The 20618-nt window shown below is 46.2% G+C and overlaps 1 protein-coding gene across 2 annotated transcripts in view; it reads left to right on the top strand.

The window, feature by feature from the left end:
* Window positions 1-20618, top strand: part of phactr2 (phosphatase and actin regulator 2) — a 162815-nt gene that overhangs the window by 63668 nt on the left and 78529 nt on the right. The window contains exons 2-3 of one of the 2 annotated variants that reach the window (XM_041178634.1): window positions 2690-2857; window positions 14370-14450. In XM_041178634.1, coding sequence (XP_041034568.1) covers window positions 2690-2857; window positions 14370-14450 — 249 coding nt within the window. The remainder of the gene's footprint in view (window positions 1-2689; window positions 2858-14369; window positions 14451-20618) is intronic. The other variant, XM_041178645.1, reaches the window with a different exon arrangement.

Here is a 20618-nt window from a genome sequence, read left to right as displayed (position 1 = left end):
AACACATCTTCCCTTCATCCCCCCAGCTGCATTCCGTAGGGATCGTTCCCTCCGGGACACCCTGGTCCACTCCTCCATCACCCCCTACTACTCAACCCCCTCCTATGGCACCTCCCATGCCCACGCAAAAGATGCAACACCTGCCCCTTCACTTCCTCTCTCCTTACCGTCCAAGGGCCCAAACACTCCTTGCGAGTGAAGCACATTTCACTTGCATTTCCCCCAACTTAGTCTACTGCATTCGTTGCTCCCAATGTGGACTCCTCTACATTGGAGAGATCAAACGCAGACTGGGCGACCGCTTTGCAGAACACCTGCGGTCTGTCCGCAAGAATGACCCAAACCTCCCTGTCGCTTGCCATTTTAACACTCCACCCTGCTCTCTTGCCCACATGTCTGTCCTTGGCTTGCTGCATTGTTCCAGTGAAGCCCAATGCAAACTGGAGGAATAGCAACTCATCTTCTGACTAGGCACTTTACAGCCTTCCGGACTGAATATTGAATTCAACAACTTTAGATCTTGAACTCCCTCCTCCATCCCCACCCCCTTTCTGTTTCTTCCCCCTTCCTTTTGTTTTTTCCAATAATTTATATAAATTTTTCTTTTCCCACCTATTTCCATTATTTTTAAATCTTTTATGCCCCCCTACATCCACTAGAGCTGTATCTTGAGTGCCCTACCATCCATTCTTAATTAGCACATTCGTTTAGATAATATCACCAACTTCAACACCTCTGTGTTCTTTTGTCTGTGACATCTTTTGATTATCTGCTCCTATCACTGCTTGCTTGTCCCTACAACTACACCCCACCCCCCTCCACTTCTCTCCCCCCACCCAAACCACACACACACACACACACACACACACACACCCCCGCCCCCCCGCCCACCCCACCACCACCACCACCTTAAACCAGCTTATATTTCACCCCTCTCCTTGGATTCACCCAGTTCTGTTGAAGGGTCATGAGGACTCGAAACGTCAACACTTTTCTTCTCCGCCGATGCTGCCAGACCTGCTGAGTTTTTCCAGGTAATTCTGTTTTTGTTTTGGATTTCCAGCATCCGCAGTTTTTTGTTTTTATCACTAATACAGTTCATTTGGAAAGGCTGGTACTGAAAATAAGATAAGTGGAAATGAGTAGAAATATTTTACAATGGGCATGTAATTTGTTGATGGATAGATGGTGATACAGGGATTGTCATCGACCTGGGGGATTTAACAAGTCCAGTCCCACGGGGGGTCTGGTCTGTTTTCTGATCTCATGTCTAATAGCAGCATTAACGAATGGCAGCTCAGAGCCACAAGCACAGTGGCTGAATTTACAAATGGTACAAAGCTAATAACACTGATAGATTACTTAAGCCAAAAAGGATAAGTCCAGGAGGTTTTGAATAAACTGGGAAATTGAACTGACAGTGGCTGATGTAAATTTATGTAGAGAAATACAAAGTGCTACATATGGGAATAAAATCGACGGTAAGGGATTATTATGCAAAGAAAATAATGTGCATGGAAAAATAAAAGCAATGTTGCATTGGATTGATGTTAAATTGTAGCTATCGCAATACTTGGTTGTAGGTGAATGAAGCTAATTAGATATTGGGATGGATTACAAGGTTAATATTGAGCTGAAATAGTGAAGTAATTCCGCCACTTTATAAATCATTGATGCATTGCACTTATTACACTGTGTATAGCTCTGGTCACTGCAATACTGAAAGGATATTGCAGCTATTGAGAGGATACCAAATGATTGAGTGATTTGACTGTGAGGAATGATTATGGAATTTGGGCATGTTTTCACCCTTCCAGACTTCCTGATCCTTATCCTCTCACGTCTTTTCTGTACCACCCAAGCGTCTCCAACCTCTCCCTGCCTCTGCTCCACTCCCTGGCTGCGGCCTCCCCACCAGCATCTCAGTCTGTCTCCGGCTGAGAAAAGGAGACAAAAAGGATGTTAATCAGCTAGGTGCTACTATTAAATCTGATTGGATTCCTGAACACAAATCTGTGTAGACAGGTGGTTGAAGTGAAGGGGGGGATAAAGAGGAACTGAGCAAGTAAAACGGGGTTTAGGATACTGCTCATGTGGAGGATAAATACCAACATGAGCTGGATGGGCTGAATGGCCTGTGCAGTCATTTCGTTGTCATTCTATGAAAAGAGAAGGTTAAGAAGTGAGCTGATAGCTTTATTTTAGGGTTCTAAATGGACTCCATCATGTAAATTGGTTCACCTTATCCAGAACATTAGCACCAGAGGACATGTCTGAGCATGAGGAGGGGACGTTCAAAACTAATCTACAAAAACTATATCTCAGTGAGTGAATGATCAGTTCACAGAACAGACTCTGTAGAAAAGTTCATTCAACTACAATTCGGGTGGATTTCTTTCTGAAAATAGTATTTTGGGACACAGTCTAATGTGAGATCCAAACCATGGTGTGTGGTGAGTGTAGTTTGGGAGGAACAGGTGGCTTTGGCCTAAGGTTCCCAAAGCTCTCCATCCACTAGGGGTTTTCCACACCTCATGTCCTGTCTCTGTTCTAGACTCATTGAGGGAGATTGAGCACCGTGATTGGTTAATAACTCTATTATCGTCATATCACACGACTACTGGATGATAGAATGTTGCACGACTGCAGGAAGATGGAGGGGGTCACGTGGTTCTCTTTCTGGTTACAGCTGATGGATTGGAAAAATATTCAGTCTCAAACTCAGAAGGATTGTCCCCTGTATCTGCGACACCACCGTTGAAGCGAAAAAGCAAGCTGGCATCCATAGGCAAAATCTTCAAACCATGGAAATGGCGGAAGAAGAAAACGAGTGAGAAGTTCCAAGAGACATCCGCATGTAAGTTTCTCATTAACCCTGGCTTTGTTAAGGGGCTCTTCATATAACCTCTCACCATGGTTAGGGCTATGTCTCGGTGTTACCTTGGCTCAGCTGGCAACAGACATAGGGAGTACAGATTTAAGCCCCACTCCAGAGCTACACACATTGGCCTAAATATTCCTGTAATTAGACCTCCATTAGTTAAACTTGCACTTGCTGGTTTAATTGCTGTGATATCTTGCATTGTAAGTTGCTGTCAGTGGTAGAAGGAAAGAGCACAACTACCTCTGCAAGACTTCTGGGATCCGAGTGGCAGGCAACTGTATACCTTTTTAACCAATCGGATTGAGATATTGTCAAATGAACAGTGCAGAGTCTGGATAAGGATGTGGAAGTTAGAATGGGTGAATTCAATGTCACAAAGGTGCAGAATGGGAACTAGAGAGGGGAAAACAAAGATTGGATTAAGAGAGATAAAGGAAACAGAGAGAAAAAGGTAAACAAAAATGATTTTTTCTTAAATCTCCAACAACAAGTTAAACCTGAATGAATGAAAATCAACATTTGTTTTGGTTCATTTTCAGTGAGGTTGACTGGCAGTAATTAGAAACATAGAAAATAGGAGCAGAAGTAGACCATTCAGCCCTTCAAGCCTGCTCTGCCATCATTATGATCATGGCTGATCATCCAACTCAATAGCCTGCTCCCACTTTCTCCCCATCCATGCCAGTGTGGTTGTCAACTTGCAGTTTATGCAGAATTTCATCGATCACCGCGTGATTCTTTTCACAGAGTCCATTGCTGAAAGGACTTCCAGCTGTGATGTTCATGACCACAATGTTCATTGTTGCATTAATAAGTGTTTTTTAAAAGTTTTTTCATGGGATATGAGCATTGCTGGCAAGGGCAGCATTTGTTGCCTATTCCTAATTGGCCTTGAGACATGCTGGTGAGTGGCCTTAGTCAACCGCTACAGTCCCTGTGGTGCAGATACACCCACAGTGCTGTTAGGGAGGGAGTTCCAGGATTTTGATCCAGTGACAGTGAAGGAACAGCGAAATAGTTCCAAGTCAGGATGGCGTGTGACTTGGAGTGGAACTTGCAGGTGGTGGTTTTCTCACACGCCTGCTGCCTTTGTCCCAGGGGGTAGTGATCACGGGTTTGAGGAAGCTGTTGGAGGAGCCTTCATGAGTTCTTGCAGTGCACCTGGTATATAATGCACACTGCTGCCACTGTACATTGTTAGTGGAGAGATTGAATGTTTAAAGTAGTGGAGGGGTGCTAATCAAGTGGACTTGTTTCTCAGTTTGATGGTGTCAAACTTCTTGAGCGTTGCTGGAGCTGCACTTATCTAGGAAAGTGGGGAGTGTTCAATCACACTTTTGAATTGTGCCTTGTAAATGGTGGACAGGCTTCGGGAAGTCAGGAAATGAGTTATTTGCCACAGGATTCCTAGCCTCTAACCTGCTCTTGTAGCCACAGTATTTAAATGGCTGGTCCACTTCAGTTTCTGGTCAATGATAACCCCCAGCATGATGATCATGGGGGAATCAGCAATGATAATGCCATTCAATATCAAGGGGGGATGGTTAGATTCTCTCTTGCTGGAGATGGTCATTGCCTGGCACTTATCAGCCCAAGTCTGAATGTTGCACATGGACATGGACAGCTTCAGTATCTGAGGAGTCACGAATGGTGCTGAACAATGATCAGTGAACATCCCCACTTCTGACCTTATGATGGAAGGAAGGTCATTGATGAAGCAGCTGCAGATGGTTGGGCCGAGGACACTACCCTGAGGAACTCCTGTAGTGATGTCCTGAGAATGACATAATCGACCTCCAACTACCACAATCATCTTCCTTCGTGCTAGGTATGACTCCAACCTGAGTTGTCCCCCTGATTCCTATTGACTCCAGTTTTGCTAGGGCTCCTTGATGCCTCACTTGGTCAAATGCAGCCTTGATGTCAAGGGCAGTCACTCTCACCTCACCTTCTGAGTTCAGTTCTTTTATCCATGTTTGAATCAAATTTGTAATGTGGTTAGGAGCCGAGTGGCCCGAGCGGAACCCAAACTGAGAGTCAGTGAGCAGGTTATTGCTAAGCATGTGCCACTTGATAGCACTGTTGTCGACACCTTCCATCAGTTCCATGATGATCAAGAGGCAGGCAATGGGGAGGTAATTGGCCGGATTGGATTTGTCCTGCTTTTTGTGCACAGGACATACCTGGGCAATTTTCCACATTGTACACTAGTGCCAGTGTTTTAGCTGCGTGGGGATGGAAGCTGTGAGGCTGGTTATACTTGAAATGACTGACCTAATTTGCTGTGTGAAGTTTACCTTGTGTGTACAGCGCAAGCATAGGAACTCCACCTCATTCAGTTCATGTCTATGGTGAGGCAGACAGCATAACTCTGTTTCCAATAATCTAACAATGGAGCAGCGAATCTCAGATAGCTACTTCTCAATTTTTGAATTTAATGACACGTCTTCCCATCCCTTGAAGTTGCTATGCCATTTACAGTTAAATAATGGCAAGCCCTATTACCCTCATCCCTATATGACAACCATTTGCTCTGTTTCGACAGCTCAGTCCCCTGTACGTGTTGTATTATCGAAGATGCTGCTCCTTAGATGACCAGCAAAACTTGGCTTGTTGCAATGATTGCAGAGCAGGAGTTACCTCAGATAACCCAACCCCCCCAACAATCACTGCCATAAACAGTCTAGCTACTCAATCATCTCATTACTGTGCAGAGCAGAATTTCTACATAGCAAGTTGTTGCATTTTAAAATAATTCATGCAGAGCAATTTGTGACCCTTCAGAGAGATGTGATAGGGCACTGTATAGATTCAATTCTGACTTTGCAAATTGCTCTGTCTGTGCTTTAGTTGATGGCTTATACTTTGACACATTTTCCATTAACTCAATGATTTCTCAGGGTTGTATTCATCTCCCCACTCTGGGAAAGATTTCTTCTGTGCATTATGTGTCACAAAGTCTCCTTTAAAAACCCATTTCTTTCCAGATGTAACATCTTCCACCAATTTATTCTTTCTTAGACAATGCACTCTACGCTTATTAACTTCCTTCAAAGTTCATGTCCTCAATGCTCACACAGTCCAGCCTGGGGAATTTATGTGCTTGAGTTGATACATTTTGGTCTCGTTCATACTCTTCAATCCGGCAACCATGAAATTCTTGCTTCTGTTAATTCTTCAAAGGCACTGTAATTGGAATCATGCTGTGCGCTTTTAACAGCAAACATAGTACCATCTTACAAATCTCCTCCCACTGCTATTTTAATAATTGCACATTTATAATTACAGCACAAGACAATCGGAACACAACAATGCTTTCATTTCTCTAGAGACTAAATAACAGCTGCCACCATTTTCCTTTGATTGTGATCTTCCCTAGATTGAATTCTGCTGTCATGCCTTTATCTACATGCTACCCCTCAGCAACATCATCCAAAAACACAGCATCAGTATTCACCCAGCTCCACTTCACCACTTCGTCCCTCAGCCCCTCCACCTGTTGTGCTTGTCTCAGTACCAGAGGAACAGAATTTCTTCTAACTAAAGATTGGGAAGACCAAAGCCATTCTCATTGGCTCTGTTCCCTCATCACCAATCCATCCCTTTCGCTGGCAGCTGACTGAGACTCAACCAGACTGTTCGCAACCTTGGTGTCACTTTTAACACCCTGACCTTCTGACTTCACATCTACAATATCACCAAGGCTACCTATTCCTACCATCCTGCCTCAATTCATCTGCTGCTGAAACCTTCATCCATACCATTGTTACCTCTAGATCTGATTATTCCAATAAACTCCTGGCCAGGCTCCCACCTTCTATGCTTTGTAATCTTGAGTTCATCCAACCCTCTGCTGCCCACTTCCTAACTCGCACCAAGTCCCATTCTCCCATCATCCTTGTGCTCACTGACCTACTTTATTGACTCCCAGGTAACCAATACCATGATTTTAAAATTCTCATCCTCTTTTTCAAATCCCCCCCTCTCTATCTCTGTTATCTCCTGCAGCCCTCCAACCAACTGAGGTATCTGCATTCCTCCAATTCTGGCCTCTTGAGCATCCCTGATTTTAATGATGACCATGTCTTCATTTGCTTGGGCTCCGAGCTCTGGAATTCCCTCCCTCAGCTTCTCCGCTGCTCTTTCCTCCTTTAAGACGATCCTTAAAAAAAAAACCTTTGTTTGACCAAGCAGTCCTAAGTCTCCTTATGGGGGTTGGTGTCAGGTTTTGTTTGATAATGCTTCTGTGAAGCACCTGGGAAGGTTTTACTGCTTTAAAGGTGCTAAATAAATCTGAGAGTAAGAACTGTGGATGCTGGAAATCGAAAATGACGACATAAAATTCTGATAAGACTCAGCAGGTCAGACAGCATTTGTAGAGAGAGAGAGACAGAGTTAACATTTTAGTTTGATGATGCTTCATCACTCAGCAGTTCTGACAAAAGGTTATTAAGTATTACCGGAAAACAGAGGGCAGAATCTTCCCCCCATTGGTGGGGGGAAGTTAAAGGGTGAGTGGGCGGAGTCACGCCTCCGAGGCACCATTTTACATGGGCGGTCCAATTAAGGCCCGCCCAGCGTGACATCCATGCGGAAGCGCTGTGCGCTCCCTGTGCAAGCCGGGCCGGTTTGGGGGGTGGGGGGGGGTGGGGGTGGGGGGATTCCCTGAACCGAGAGTGCGCTCTTTCGCGTATGCGCACAAAAGAGCATGCTCCTCATCTCCCTGAGGCTAAGTGCAGCCTCAGGGTGATCAGCGGTACATTTAAAAATATTAAAAATAGAAAAAAAAAATTCCCTGACATGTCCCCTCATGCGACACTGTCACATGAGTTGAGACATGTCCATAACTTTTAAATACACTTTAAATACTTTTTTAAAAACCTACATGAAACCTCATCCTGCCCATGGATGAGATTTCATATTTTTTCTAATGCCCGCCAGGGCTCCCAGCCTGCCTATCAACCTTAAGGTTGGACGGGCAGGTCCATTAATTAGTTTAATGACTCTGTCAATGGCCTCAATTGGCCATTGATAGGTTGGCAGGCGCACAGCTGATTCTGCTGAGCCCCCGCCTTCCTGAAAATTTAAATGGGGTGGGGTGATGTTGGGAGTTCTGCCCGGTGTCATCCCGCGTCATTTTACACGTCGGCGAGCTGACCAGAAAATCCCGGCCAGAGAATTTTTTTGTAGAAGCTTTTTGTCTTACACTCATCAGGACAATTCGCAAGAAAATACCAATGTCGGGGGCAACAACATATTTATACTGTATGAGAAGAGAGTGCTCTGATTGGTAGAGGTTGGAGAGGGCCCGAGCCATTTACTCAGCATGCAAGCTTGGCGCTGGAAAAGACAAATCAAATACTTTCTGCTGGATAATGGCTACCCTGATCAGATCCTTTCACACTGTACATCGCGCAAACTCATGATTGCGCCCAAGGCCATCGCTTTCAGCCCTGAAAAGTGCCCAGTCTACCTTAGATTACTCTGGAACAGCAAGGTATCTCAAAACTTTGAGCAACAGGTGAAGCTCTTTCATGCTCCTACTATGCAGTAGCAACATGAGTGGTATTCACCACTATCAGGATGCTGCCGTCAAGCCAAAAAGACATTCTGCCTATCACACATATGAGTGATGTGATATATGAATTTCAGTGCCAGTGTGATGCTGGGTATGCAGGCCGTATGTCCCACAGACTGGTGGAATGTATCTAACAGCATGTCCCAGCCACTGTTCACAACAGGCAGGATACAGACCCTACCCAACCAGCCCGTGCTGGCAAAGCTCAAAACACAACGTCCAACATTAGATGTGATTCTGTGATTAGACAACATCTGCTAAATAATTCTGTGTGCTAAGAATTACATTCACAACCAATTTAAGATTGTCAGCCAGGCTCGCAGTGTGGGGCATTTGTGTGCACTAGAAGCCACGTATATTAATACACAGGGCCCTGTTCTTTGCACACAGAAAGAACATGTACACACATTGTACCTGTTTCAGCAAAACAAAATAGGTGACAGCCATTCACTGGTTCATTCTGCAGGGCACTGTTTTGACCAATCAGATTCAAGTGCCTGGTTTAAATTTCAAACAATGCTTGGCAGTTAACTGTCAGTCGCCATCAACTGGTGCATTCTCCATGGCAATGCCTCTACTAATCAGAGTCCACTTGCCAACCAATCAGCACTCTCTTCTCCAACAATATAAATATTTTGTTGCCCCGACATTGATATTTTCTTGTGAATTGTCCTGATGAGTGCAAGACAAAAAGCTTCGACAAAAAATTCTCTTTTTTCAGCAATACTCAAGTTCTGTACTACCAAACGACTAAAGGCTCTCGGCCTGAAACACTCATTCTGTTTCTTTCTTCATAGATGCATCTGACCTGCTGAGTATTTCCAGAGTTTTATGTTTTTATTCCATATAAATACAAGTTGTGTTGTCGTAGTTAAATATTTAATTGGCCTCACTTTGATTGCTACTCCACATCTTCCCTATGGTCTACCTTAGCAAAGAGCTTCATCATTTTAAAGAGCTCATTTAGGTCACCACTCAGCCTTCTCTTTTCTAAAGTTCACCTATCATCCTTGTAAATCGATTTTACACCTTCTCCAGTGTCTCTATATCCTTTTTTATAACCAAAACTGTGCACAATAGTGTCATTTAACCAAGATTCTGTGTAAATTTAACTTAATTTATCTGCCTTTCAATTCTATCCTTCTAGGAATAAACACCAGTGCTTTGCTTACACTATTTGTAGTTTTATTAACCCATGCTGCTACTCTTCATAACTTGTGAATCTGTACCCAACGATCGTTTTGATCCTCTAGCCTATTTTTGCTCTTATTTCCTAAGCGGTCAGTGGCTTCCTATCCTTCCTATCAAAATGCATAACCTCACATTTGTTTATATTGAAATATATTTGCCAATGACATGTCCTTTCTGCACATTTATCAGTATCCTCTTGTGTTCTGTTGCTGTCTTGACTTTTTGACAAAATGACACTTTTTTTCTCATTGGAATGTTTCAAACACTGAAAGATGCAGATAATGTGAACTTTAGTAAATTATTTAATTATAAGCGCAGAACTGAACAGCTTCCATGTAAAGTTAAGCAATCATCGAGCAGGACTAGGGATTAGAGGGAGCTTTCTTTCCACTCAGAGTCATGGAAACATGGAACAGACTCCCTTTGATAGGACGCCAGTCAGTGCTGCGTTAATTAATACCTTCACAAAAGGGTGCATTGAGTATCTGCTTAGGAGCAGGATTACAGGCTAAAGGGTTAACTGTAAGCAAAAAGGAAAAGAAATCTTGCATTTCTGAAATGCTTTAGAATGTGCCAGTGTGCTTCTTGTCCAAAGAAATGACTTTGAAGAGGAGTCACTACGCAGCAAGATCCCACGAATGAGCAGTTTTTGTTTGTGTTTTTTGAGGGAGGCTGTCATAATAACGTGTGCGATCGTTCACCATCCACTTGGATAGGCAAGTGGGGTCTCAGATTAATATCTTATCCAACAAATGGATCATCTCAAACTGCTCCATTAAATATCACAGTCTCAGTCGTGCCCTGGATAAATGGGATGGTTGCTGGGGAACGTAGCCAATTCATTAGCGTCACTTGTTTAGTTCTGACTCTGAGAGACCACAATCCTTCAGCCAGCTTCTTGAGTTTATACTATACATAAGACCATAAGACATAGGAGCAGAAGTAGGCCATTCATCCCATTGAGTCTGCTCCACTATTCAATGGCTGATCTGATAATCCTCAACTCCACTTTCTTGCCTTTACCCCATAACCCTTGATCCCCTTACTGAGTAAAAATCTGTCCATCTCAGCCTTGAATATACTTAACAATCCAGCCTCTATAGCCCTCTGTGGTAAAGAATTCCACAGATTCACTACCCTCTGAGAGAAGAAATTCCTCATCTTCTCTGTCTTAAATGGGTGACCCTGAGATTATGTCCTCTGGTCCTAGACTCTACTACAAGGGAAACAACCTCCCAGCATCTACCCTGTCAAGCCCCAAAGAATCTTATATGTTTCAATAAGGTCGCCTCTCATTCTTCTAAACTCCAATGAGTACAGGCCCAATTTAATCTAGCTCTCTAGCAGCCCATATGCAGACCATGTCCATGGGCCTGTGATAGTGTCACTATTTGAGGAAGCTGGACCCAGAAAGCAGGGTTGCAGACTCTGGTCCACATAATATAACCTCAGCCAATGCCAGTTTAACTTGTCCACGAGCCACATTTAATGTGAATAAGTTAGACTGTAAGGTTGCATCACTATCTATAATAGCCAGAGTTTGGATCACTAAGTAACTCTCTGTCTCTAAATCAGAAGATTGTGGGTTCAAGCCTCACTCCACTGACTAGAGCGTGTAATCCAAGCTCAGTGCAGTACATACCAAGGTTGTGCTGTACTGTTGGAAGAGCCATCTTTTAGGGTTAGACATAAAAACTGCCTAGCCTGCCCTCTCAGATGGACATAAGAGCTTCCACGCTACTATTTCAAAGAGTAGGGGGGTTTCCTGGGTGGCCTAGTCGAAATTTATCCCACAAGCAACATCACTTAGATAAAATTATTCAGTAATTTATCTCATTGCAGTTTGTGGGATCTTGCTGTGTGTAAGTATACACCCTTCTGTTAGCTTGGCAGCTATCACATTGGTACAACTCACTCTCACACGTACTTGCTCTCTTCCTCACTTTCTCCCTCTCTCCCTTTCTTCCAATCTCTCCCCTTTCATTCTCTTGCTCTCTCACTGTCTGTCTATCTTGTTCTGCGCCTCTCTTTCCCTGTCTTTTTCTGTCTCTCTCTCTCTTTTCCCCTCCCTTACTTTTTCCCTCCCTCTCTCTGTCCCATTCTCTCTCTTGTTTACTCTCTCGCTCTCTGTCTCTCTTCGACTCTACATATCACTCAGGCTCTTTCACTCATTCACTCACTCAGTCACTCATTCTCTCATTTTCTCACTCTTTAACTCACACAGTCTCTCTCCATCTCTCTCTTACTCACCCTCTCCCGCACACTCTTTCTCTCTCACACACAGTCACACAGTTGGTTGTTGGGGTCATCTCATGATTGCTCAGTCTGTGAAATGGAAAGTTTTGCTATTGTTGCAAAGACTGTTATTGAATGTAACAAGGTTTCCCAAGTCATGCACCCTATAGTGCCATAAACTGAGGGTTAAATTCTCCCCACATCAAATCAGTGTCCTTTACTGTCAGTCTGACAGCTCCACATCTTCCATAGCTTTCCTAAATCAGTGCAACAGATAAGGCTGAAGCATTTGCAACCATCTTCAGCCAGAAATACCGAGTAGATGATCCATCTCTGCCTCCTGCTGAGGTCCCCAGCATCACAGATGCCAGTCTTCAGCCAATTCGATTCACTCCACATCATATTGAGAAACGGCTGAAGGCACTGGATACTGCAAAGGCTATGGGCCCTGACAATATTCCAGCGATAGTATTGAAGCCTTGTGCTCCAGAACTTGCCGCACCCATAGCCAAGCTGTTCCAGTACAGCTACAACACTGGCATCTACCTCAGCTATGTGGAAAATTGCCCAGGTATTTCCTGTCCACAAAAAGCAGAACAAATCTAACCCAGCCAATTACCGCCCCATCAGCCTACTCTCCATCATCAGCAAAGTGATGGAAAGTGTCATCGACAGTGCTGTCAAGTGACACTTAGCAACAACCTGCTCACTGATGCACAGTTTAGGTTCCACTAGAGACACTCACCTCGTGATCTCATTACAGCCTTGGTTCAAACATCAACAAAAGAGCTGAACTCCAGAGGTGAGGTGGGAGTGACTGCCCTTGACATCAAGGCTACATTTGACGAGTGTGGCATCAAGGAGCCCTAGCAAAACTGGGGTCAAAGGGAATCAGGGGGAAAGCTTTCCATTGGTTGGAGTCATACCTAGCACAAAGGTTGAGGTTGTGGTTGCTGGAGGTCAGTCATCTCACCTCGGCAGGTCATCGCTGTAGGAGTTCCTCAGGGTAGTGTCCTCGGCCCAACCATCTTCAGCTGCTTCACCTTCCTTCCATCATAAGGTCAGAAGTGGGGATGTTCACGGATAACTGCACAATGTTCAGCATTCACAACTCCTCCAGTGAAGCAGTCCGTGCTGATATGCAGTAAGACCTGAACAACATTCATGCTTAGGCTGATAAGAAGCAAGTAACATTTACACCACACACATGCCAGGCAATGGCCATCTTCAACAAGAAAGAATCTAACCATTTCCCCATGACATTCAATGACATTACAATCACTGAATCCCCACTATCAACATCCTGGGGGCTACTATTGACCAGAAACTGAACTGGACTAGCCATATAAATACTGTGGCTACGAGAGCAGGTCAGGAGCTGGGAATTCTGTGACAAGTAACTCACCTCCTGACTCCTCAAAGCCTGTCCACCATCTACAAGGCACAAGTCAGGAGTGTGATGGAATACTCCCCACTTGCCTGGATGAGTGCAGCTCCAACAACACTCAAGAAGCCTGACACGATCAGCACCCAGTCCACCAACTTATACATTCACTCTCTCCACCACCGACACACAATGGTAGCAGTGTGTACCATCTATAAGATGCACTGCACAAACTCATCAAGGTTCCTTCAACAGCAGCTTTCAAATCAATGACCTCTACCACCTAGAAAGACAAGGACAGCAGATGCATGGGAACACCACCACATGCAAGTTCCCCTCCAGGTAACTCACCATCCTGACTTGGAAATATATTGCAATTCTTTCAATGTCGCTGGGTCAAAATCCTGGAACTCCCTCCCTAACAGCACTGTGGGTGTACTTACATATACACCACATGGACTGCAGTGGTTCAAGAAGGCAGCTCACTACCATCTCCTCAAGGGCAATTAGGGATGGGCAGTAAATGCTGGCCTTGCCAGTGATGCCCACATCCCATGAAAGAATTTTTAAGAAGAATGTCTATTTGTGACGTCTCCCCATTACTGCATCAGTGTGACATCTGTCCCTCCCACACCAGAACCTTTCGTTGGTTTCTGTTGAGTGAAATTCACAAATTTGTGCTAAATTAGGGTCAGGTTGTATTGTGGGGTTCTCTCTTTCAAGAATTAAATTGAGATTAGCCTAACTGATTGCATATAGATCAGTAAAGAGAGACCTCTCATTTCAACAGCCTGGATTAGCTATGATTCAGGTCCTGGTATTAACCCACTGTGCTCTCAGCTCCTCTGGAAATTAATTCCTTTCTTTCAGCCTGCTGAGCATGAAGATATGTTTCAACAGCATCCTCAGTTTGATGGGCTTGTGAAAATGTGTGTGCGTTGGAATTGAAGTTTTCCTGATGATATATTTGTCACTGTTACAAACTTCTGTTTTGGGAAGATCCCTGAATATATACGTTAACTAGATATCTCTTATGGATTAATAATTTGCTGCATTTAAATCATTCTCTCTCTCTTTCTCCCTTCACTCTATGCTAGTGTTGGAGAGGAAAATATCAACCAGACAGAGTCGGGAAGAGCTGATAAGGAGAGGAGTTCTGAAGGAGATTCCTGATCAGGGTGAGTCCCACAGTTGCCAGCCAAATGGAAGGAGACGGGTTTAAACATCACAGGGGTAACCCCTCATGCTGGTGAGACAGTAGATGGGATAGGAATGTATGCACTTTGGTAACATTTGTGAATAATGTGGCCTTGGGAAACTTAAGACAATAAAGTGTGACAGTTGTTTTGGTACATTACCCATCTTATGGATAAGATGTTAAAACCAAGACCCCAGCAGTCCTTTCAGGTGGATCTGAAAGATCCCAGGACAGTGTTTTGAAGAAAAGAGGGGAGTTCTCTCTAACAGCCTGGCCAATGTTTACCCTTGAACCAGCATCACCAAAACAAATTATCTGGTCATTATCACATTACTACATGTGGAATCTTGCTGTGTGCCACTTGAGTATCACGCTTCCTACTTTACAATGATGACTTCACGACATCACTGGCTGTGAAGTGCTTTGGAACATCTTCAGGTTGTGATAAGCACTATAAAAATGTCTTTTCTCTTCTCTCTTTAATTCCTTCGTCTCCTCCTTCCTTCTTTTGTCTGTGTTCCACTCCAGATTTAAATTAGTATGGATAGCTGCTGAGCAACCAAAAAGCACCACTGACTTTCAGTGAAGTCAAATCTCTCTCAAGTGTTCCCGGGAGGTTTTCTGGAGGAAAGCTTGGCAAGTTATTCAGCAGTTTAGAAGGTGCTGGTCACTGCATTAACCTTCTTGGTTCCTGAGAGTACCGGCTTTCAAGAACCTGGTGGTTTCCAAGGCGATTAAGGCCAGAACTGGCTGCTGGCCTAATGCCTTTACTGGCGTGCGGAAGTGAGCTAGAAGGGCAGACTACCTCAGTGTGTGACCCTCTGCCCCCAGAATCTTCAGCAGATGACTATATAACACCGCGATCAGCGTTTCCTTCTCTAACATTCACAAACATTGATTGCTCAGGAAGGTTGGCTAAAATTGGATGTTGTGTGGAACAAACTGTGAAATACTATTGTATTTCAGTGCCTCTCCCTCTCCCCACCGACTCCACTTCCTCTGATAGTCTGAGTTCAACACCTTTTCTATGCTGTTTGGCGCTGAACTTCACCTCTGTGTAAATATTGGTCAACGTTTCCTGTTTGAATTTCCTCTCTTTCACAGTTGAGACGGTCAGAAAGTGACGCCCTTTTTCCTTTGCTCTCTGCCTTTTGAAGATAAATAAATAAATTGCACCACTAGAGCTTTCCTCTCCTTGAGCGTGTGAATTTTGGTTAAAATGATTCTCATGAACTTGCTCCTTTTAACCCTCTGACTGTTCTCAGGCAGAGGCTGAAACCACACTGCACAGCTAGCGTAAGCCCAGGAGAGGAGCTGCAGTAGGAGTGTAACACAGCCAAGATTTCAACAATGACTGTGTTAAAGGACTGTGCACGCATGCCATTGTTTGGTTAAATTAATTCCTTCTTTTTGTAAATCTTTCCGAGGTTATTACTGCCTAAAGTCTTCTTTTGTGGGTACCCCATTTGGTATGAAAAAAGACTTGCATTTATATAGTGCCTCATTTCAATCTAAAAACCCTTTACAGCTATTGCAGTAATGTGGAAGCCTAGTCACTACTGTAATCTAGGAAACACCAATTTGCCTACAGCAAGCTCCAGCAAACAACAATGAAACTAACAGCGCAATGCTCTGTCTCAGTGATGATAATTGAGCAAATACATGTTAAACTGGGACAACAATAACAACATCTTACATTTATATAGTGACTTTAATTTAGCAAAACGTCCCAAGGTGCTTCACAGGAGAATTATCAAACAAAATTTGACACCAAGCTACATACGGAGATATTGGGACAGGAAACCAAATGCTTGATCAAAGAGGCAGGTTTTTAGGGACCTCTTAAAGGGGGATAGAGAGACGGAAAGGTTTCGGGAGAAAATTTCAGAGCTTAGGGCCCAGGTAACTGAAGGCAGAGCCATCATTGGTGGAGCAATTAAAATTGGGGGTGCACAAGAAGCCAGAATTGGAGAAACGCAGAGATATTGGAGGGTTATAGGGCTGGAGGAAATTACAGAGATAGGGAGGAGTAGGCCATGGAGGGATTTGTAAACACAGTTGAAAATTTCCGAACTGACAATCGGAGAAACCCCCTACCCCTCCCCCCAACTCTTCACTGAAATAGTGCCATGAAATATTTTATGTTCGCCTGAGGCGGCAGACAGGATCTCAGTTTAAAAGCAGCAACACCAGTATGTAATTAACATAGAAAATGTCCCAAGGCACATGTTCATCCTCTTACAGTACGCACCTCATCTTCAGTATCCCTAATACCCCGTGCACCACCCAGCCTATCTGATTGACCTTTGGCTGCTCTCCAAATTTTCCTGTCCCACTTACTTTGATGCCCGCTAGTGGTGGGACTAGAAAGTCCCGACCAGAGAATTATGATCTGGAATGAGCTGCCTGAAAGGGAAGTGGAAGCAGATTCAAAGGAAGTTGGATAAATACGTGAAATGGAAATATTTGCAGGGCTACAGGGAAAGAGCAATGAAATGGGGCTAATTAGATAGCTCTTGCAAAGAGCCAACACGGGCACAATGGGCTGAATGGCCTCCTCCTGTGCTGTATCATTCTATGGATGAACTTTTGGTCATTGTGTTGTGACCTTCTGAGGCGTGGCTATCTCAGCATACCATAGGTCTGTTGCAAGTTAACTAAACTGTGTTTCTCTTTACACCATGGGAATGAATCTGCTCTGTGCCCCACACCCCTACCTCAACATTACTTCCCCTCCCAGAAAAGATAGAGTGGTCCAGAAATTAATGTGTGCATTGGCAAATGAAATCCCTCACCAACTGTCCAAGGAACCCAGCTTGGAAGAGAATGAGACAGGACAGATGTAAACATTTCTCAACTAGAATTTTAGTCATAAGGGTGAAGAGGAATTGGCGACAGAACTGCCTTCATATCTGAGTGAGTTGAACTTATTTTTGACTTTGCACTGAATGGGGAACAGGGATTAAGATCAGGACTTTCTTATGTTACTGAATGAGGAAGTCAGTTGTGTCAGAGGGAATGTGCGTGCAGGTTACAAACAATCCCACTAACCGCACATCCTCTTTGACAATATGACTGTTAACAGGGTTTTTACATAAAATTATATAGAGTGTAGAGCACAGAAACAAACCTTTGGCCCAAATGGTCTCAGCTGGTGCTCCTGTGCCTTGTCCCACTCTTCCTCGGTTCAACTTACTAACACATCCTTCTATTCCTTTCTCCCTATATATTTATCTAGCTTCCTCTGAAAAGACATCTGTCCTCTTTACCTCAATTGATGCAAGTTCCACATTCTGCACACTATCTGGGCATAGAAGTTTCTCCTGAATTTCCAATTGGATTTATTAGTCATGATCCTTAATGGTCCCTAGTGCTGGTCTTCCCCACGTGGGAACATTGGACAGAATTTAATGTTGGCGACGAGGGTCTTGCCCGTTGGCTTAAGAATTGGCAGGAATTCCGATCGCTTCCATTAAGGATGGTGTACTGGAATTAAGCGCCCAAGAGGTACTTAACGAGCCAGCATCAGGCCTTCCCCAGGATTTAGGACCTCGGGGGTGGAAATCCCACCCCTGAAAACTGCTGGCCAATCAGAGGCTGGCAGCTCTCCATTGCCCGTCAGCGCCATCAGGAGTGGTGGCTGCTGCTGGCAATGCGCCCGCCAGAGACTCAGGATCCACAGGGAGCCCGAGTCACAGGCGATTGAGGGCGGGATGGTGTTCGTGGGGAGGAAGTCATTGGCTGGATGGAGGTCAGAGGAGAGGGAAGGCCGATGACTCTCAGTGCCCACCCCAAACGCCTGCCCCCCCCCGCTGATGTCAGCTCCCTCGATCAGTCACTTTGTGGCTCTGAATGAGAGAGGGAAGCCCATCCACCAGAAACCTGCAACAAATCCAACGGGGATTGGTTTCGATACCTCCCCGAATGGAGACTCCTCAGCCTGCTGCTAGGTTGATACCAGAAGCAGCAGGATGGGGCCTTTAATCGAGTATTAATTTCCCACTTACAGGGCAATTAGCATCGGGCAAGAAGGCGGCGGGTTCCCCATGGCAGATTCTCGATGCCACAGGGCCAGTCAGAGGGAGCGGTGGGCACTGCTGGGACAGGTCTCTGACTGCAACATTGCCTCAACATGGAGGCCCCCTCGCCGGGCTGCAGAGCAGCGCATTAAAAGAAAGAAACCTCGGCCAGCAGGTCCATCGAGGTGGAGGGGAACTCTCTCCAACGGATCAGCCCTGATGAAGCCTTTCATAATCGCGGCCCCAGCAATGGGGTATGGAGCCTCCAGCTCTGAGGAAGCCTTACCCTCCACAAACTCAGGGAGGCTACCTCCCTTGAACTGGTGGCTTCTGCCCACAGCAAGGTATGGGGGGATGTGGGTGGGGGGGAGGTGATGTGAGGAGTGGGCACCGGGGCTGAATTGGGGATAAACCACCCTAATTGGCTGTCTGCCTCTGTGAAATGTGCAGCCAATCCTGTCACACTGGCCTGCTCCTGGGGCTGTTCTGCAACAGGAGGAAGGCATTAGGGAGCTTTCCCAAACAGATTCCTCACATTTTCCTGGCTCTCCCACCTCCATCACAGAAACCAGGACAATTCAGTCAATTGTCTTTGACTCCTAATACAAACTTATCAATTCAACTTTATCAATGGCTCCATCCCAACCCTGGCCACTGTCACAAGATTAACCAGGCCCTTGGCAATCCCACCATCCTTTTCGACTCCAAGCTCCATTTCCAACTGGAACATCACCCCTCTCGCTCTTCCTCTGCCTCAGCTGAAACACTCATCCATTGTCATATCCAGACTGGCCTATTCTAACTCTCTCCTGTTTGACCTTCCACTCTCTGTAAACTTCAGTTGCCCAAAGCTCTGCTGCTCACATTGTATTTCGCACCAAATCCAACTCCCCCATCACTCCCCACTGAGCCCCACTCCCCCGTCACTCCCCACTGAGCCCCACTCCCCCGTCACTCCCCACTGAGCCCCACTCCCCCGTCACTCCCCACTGAGCCCCACTCCCCCATCACTCCCCACTGAGCCCCACTCCCCCATCACTCCCCACTGAGCCCCACTCCCCCATCACTCCCCACTGAGCCCCACTCCCCCATCACTCCCCACTGAGCCCCACTCCCCCATCACTCCCCACTGAGCCCCACTCCCCCGTCACTCCCCACTGAGCCCCACTCCCCCATCACTCCCCACTGAGCCACACTCCCCCATCACTCCCCACTGAGCCCCACTCCCCCATCACTCCCCACTGAGCCCCACTCCCCCGTCACTCCCCATCGAGCCCCACTCCCCCATCACTCCCCACCGAGCCCCACTCCCCCATCACTCCCCACTGAGCCCCACTCCCCCATCACTCCCCACTGAGCCCCACTCCCCCATCACTCCCCATCGAGCCCCACTCCCCCATCACTCCCCACTGAGCCCCACTCCCCCATCACTCCCCATCGAGCCCCACTCCCCCATCACTCCCCACTGAGCCCCACTCCCCCATCACTCCCCACTGAGCCCCACTCCCCCATCACTCCCCACTGAGCCCCACTCCCCCATCACTCCCCACTGAGCCCCACTCCCCCGTCACTCCCGACTGAGCCCCACTCCCCCATCACTCCCCACTGAGCCCCACTCCCCCATCACTCCCCACTGAGCCCCACTCCCCCATCACTCCCCACTGAGCCCCACTCCCCCATCACTCCCCACTGAGCCCCACTCCCCCATCACTCCCCACTGAGCCCCACTCCCCCATCACTCCCCATCGAGCCCCACTCCCCCGTCACTCCCCACTGAGCCCCACTCCCCCATCACTCCCCACTGAGCCCCACTCCCCCATCACTCCCCATCTAGCCCCACTCCCCCATCACTCCCCACTGAGCCCCACTCCCCCATCACTCCCCACTGAGCCCCACTCCCCCATCACTCCCCACTGAGCCCCACTCCCCCATCACTCCCCACTGAGCCCCACTCCCCCATCACTCCCCAGCTGAGCCCCACTCCCCCATCACTCCCCACTGAGCCACACTCCCCCGTCACTCCCCACTGAGCCCCACTCCCCCATCACTCCCCACTGAGCCCCACTCCCCCATCACTCCCCACTGAGCCCCACTCCCCCATCACTCCCCACTGAGCCCCACTCCCCCAT

Source organism: Carcharodon carcharias, chromosome 2, assembly GCF_017639515.1.
Source record: "Carcharodon carcharias isolate sCarCar2 chromosome 2, sCarCar2.pri, whole genome shotgun sequence".
Classification (NCBI taxonomy): domain Eukaryota; kingdom Metazoa; phylum Chordata; class Chondrichthyes; order Lamniformes; family Lamnidae; genus Carcharodon; species Carcharodon carcharias.
The sequence above is the reverse complement of the archived record's forward strand: the minus strand, read 5'-3'. Positions and strand labels throughout refer to the sequence as shown.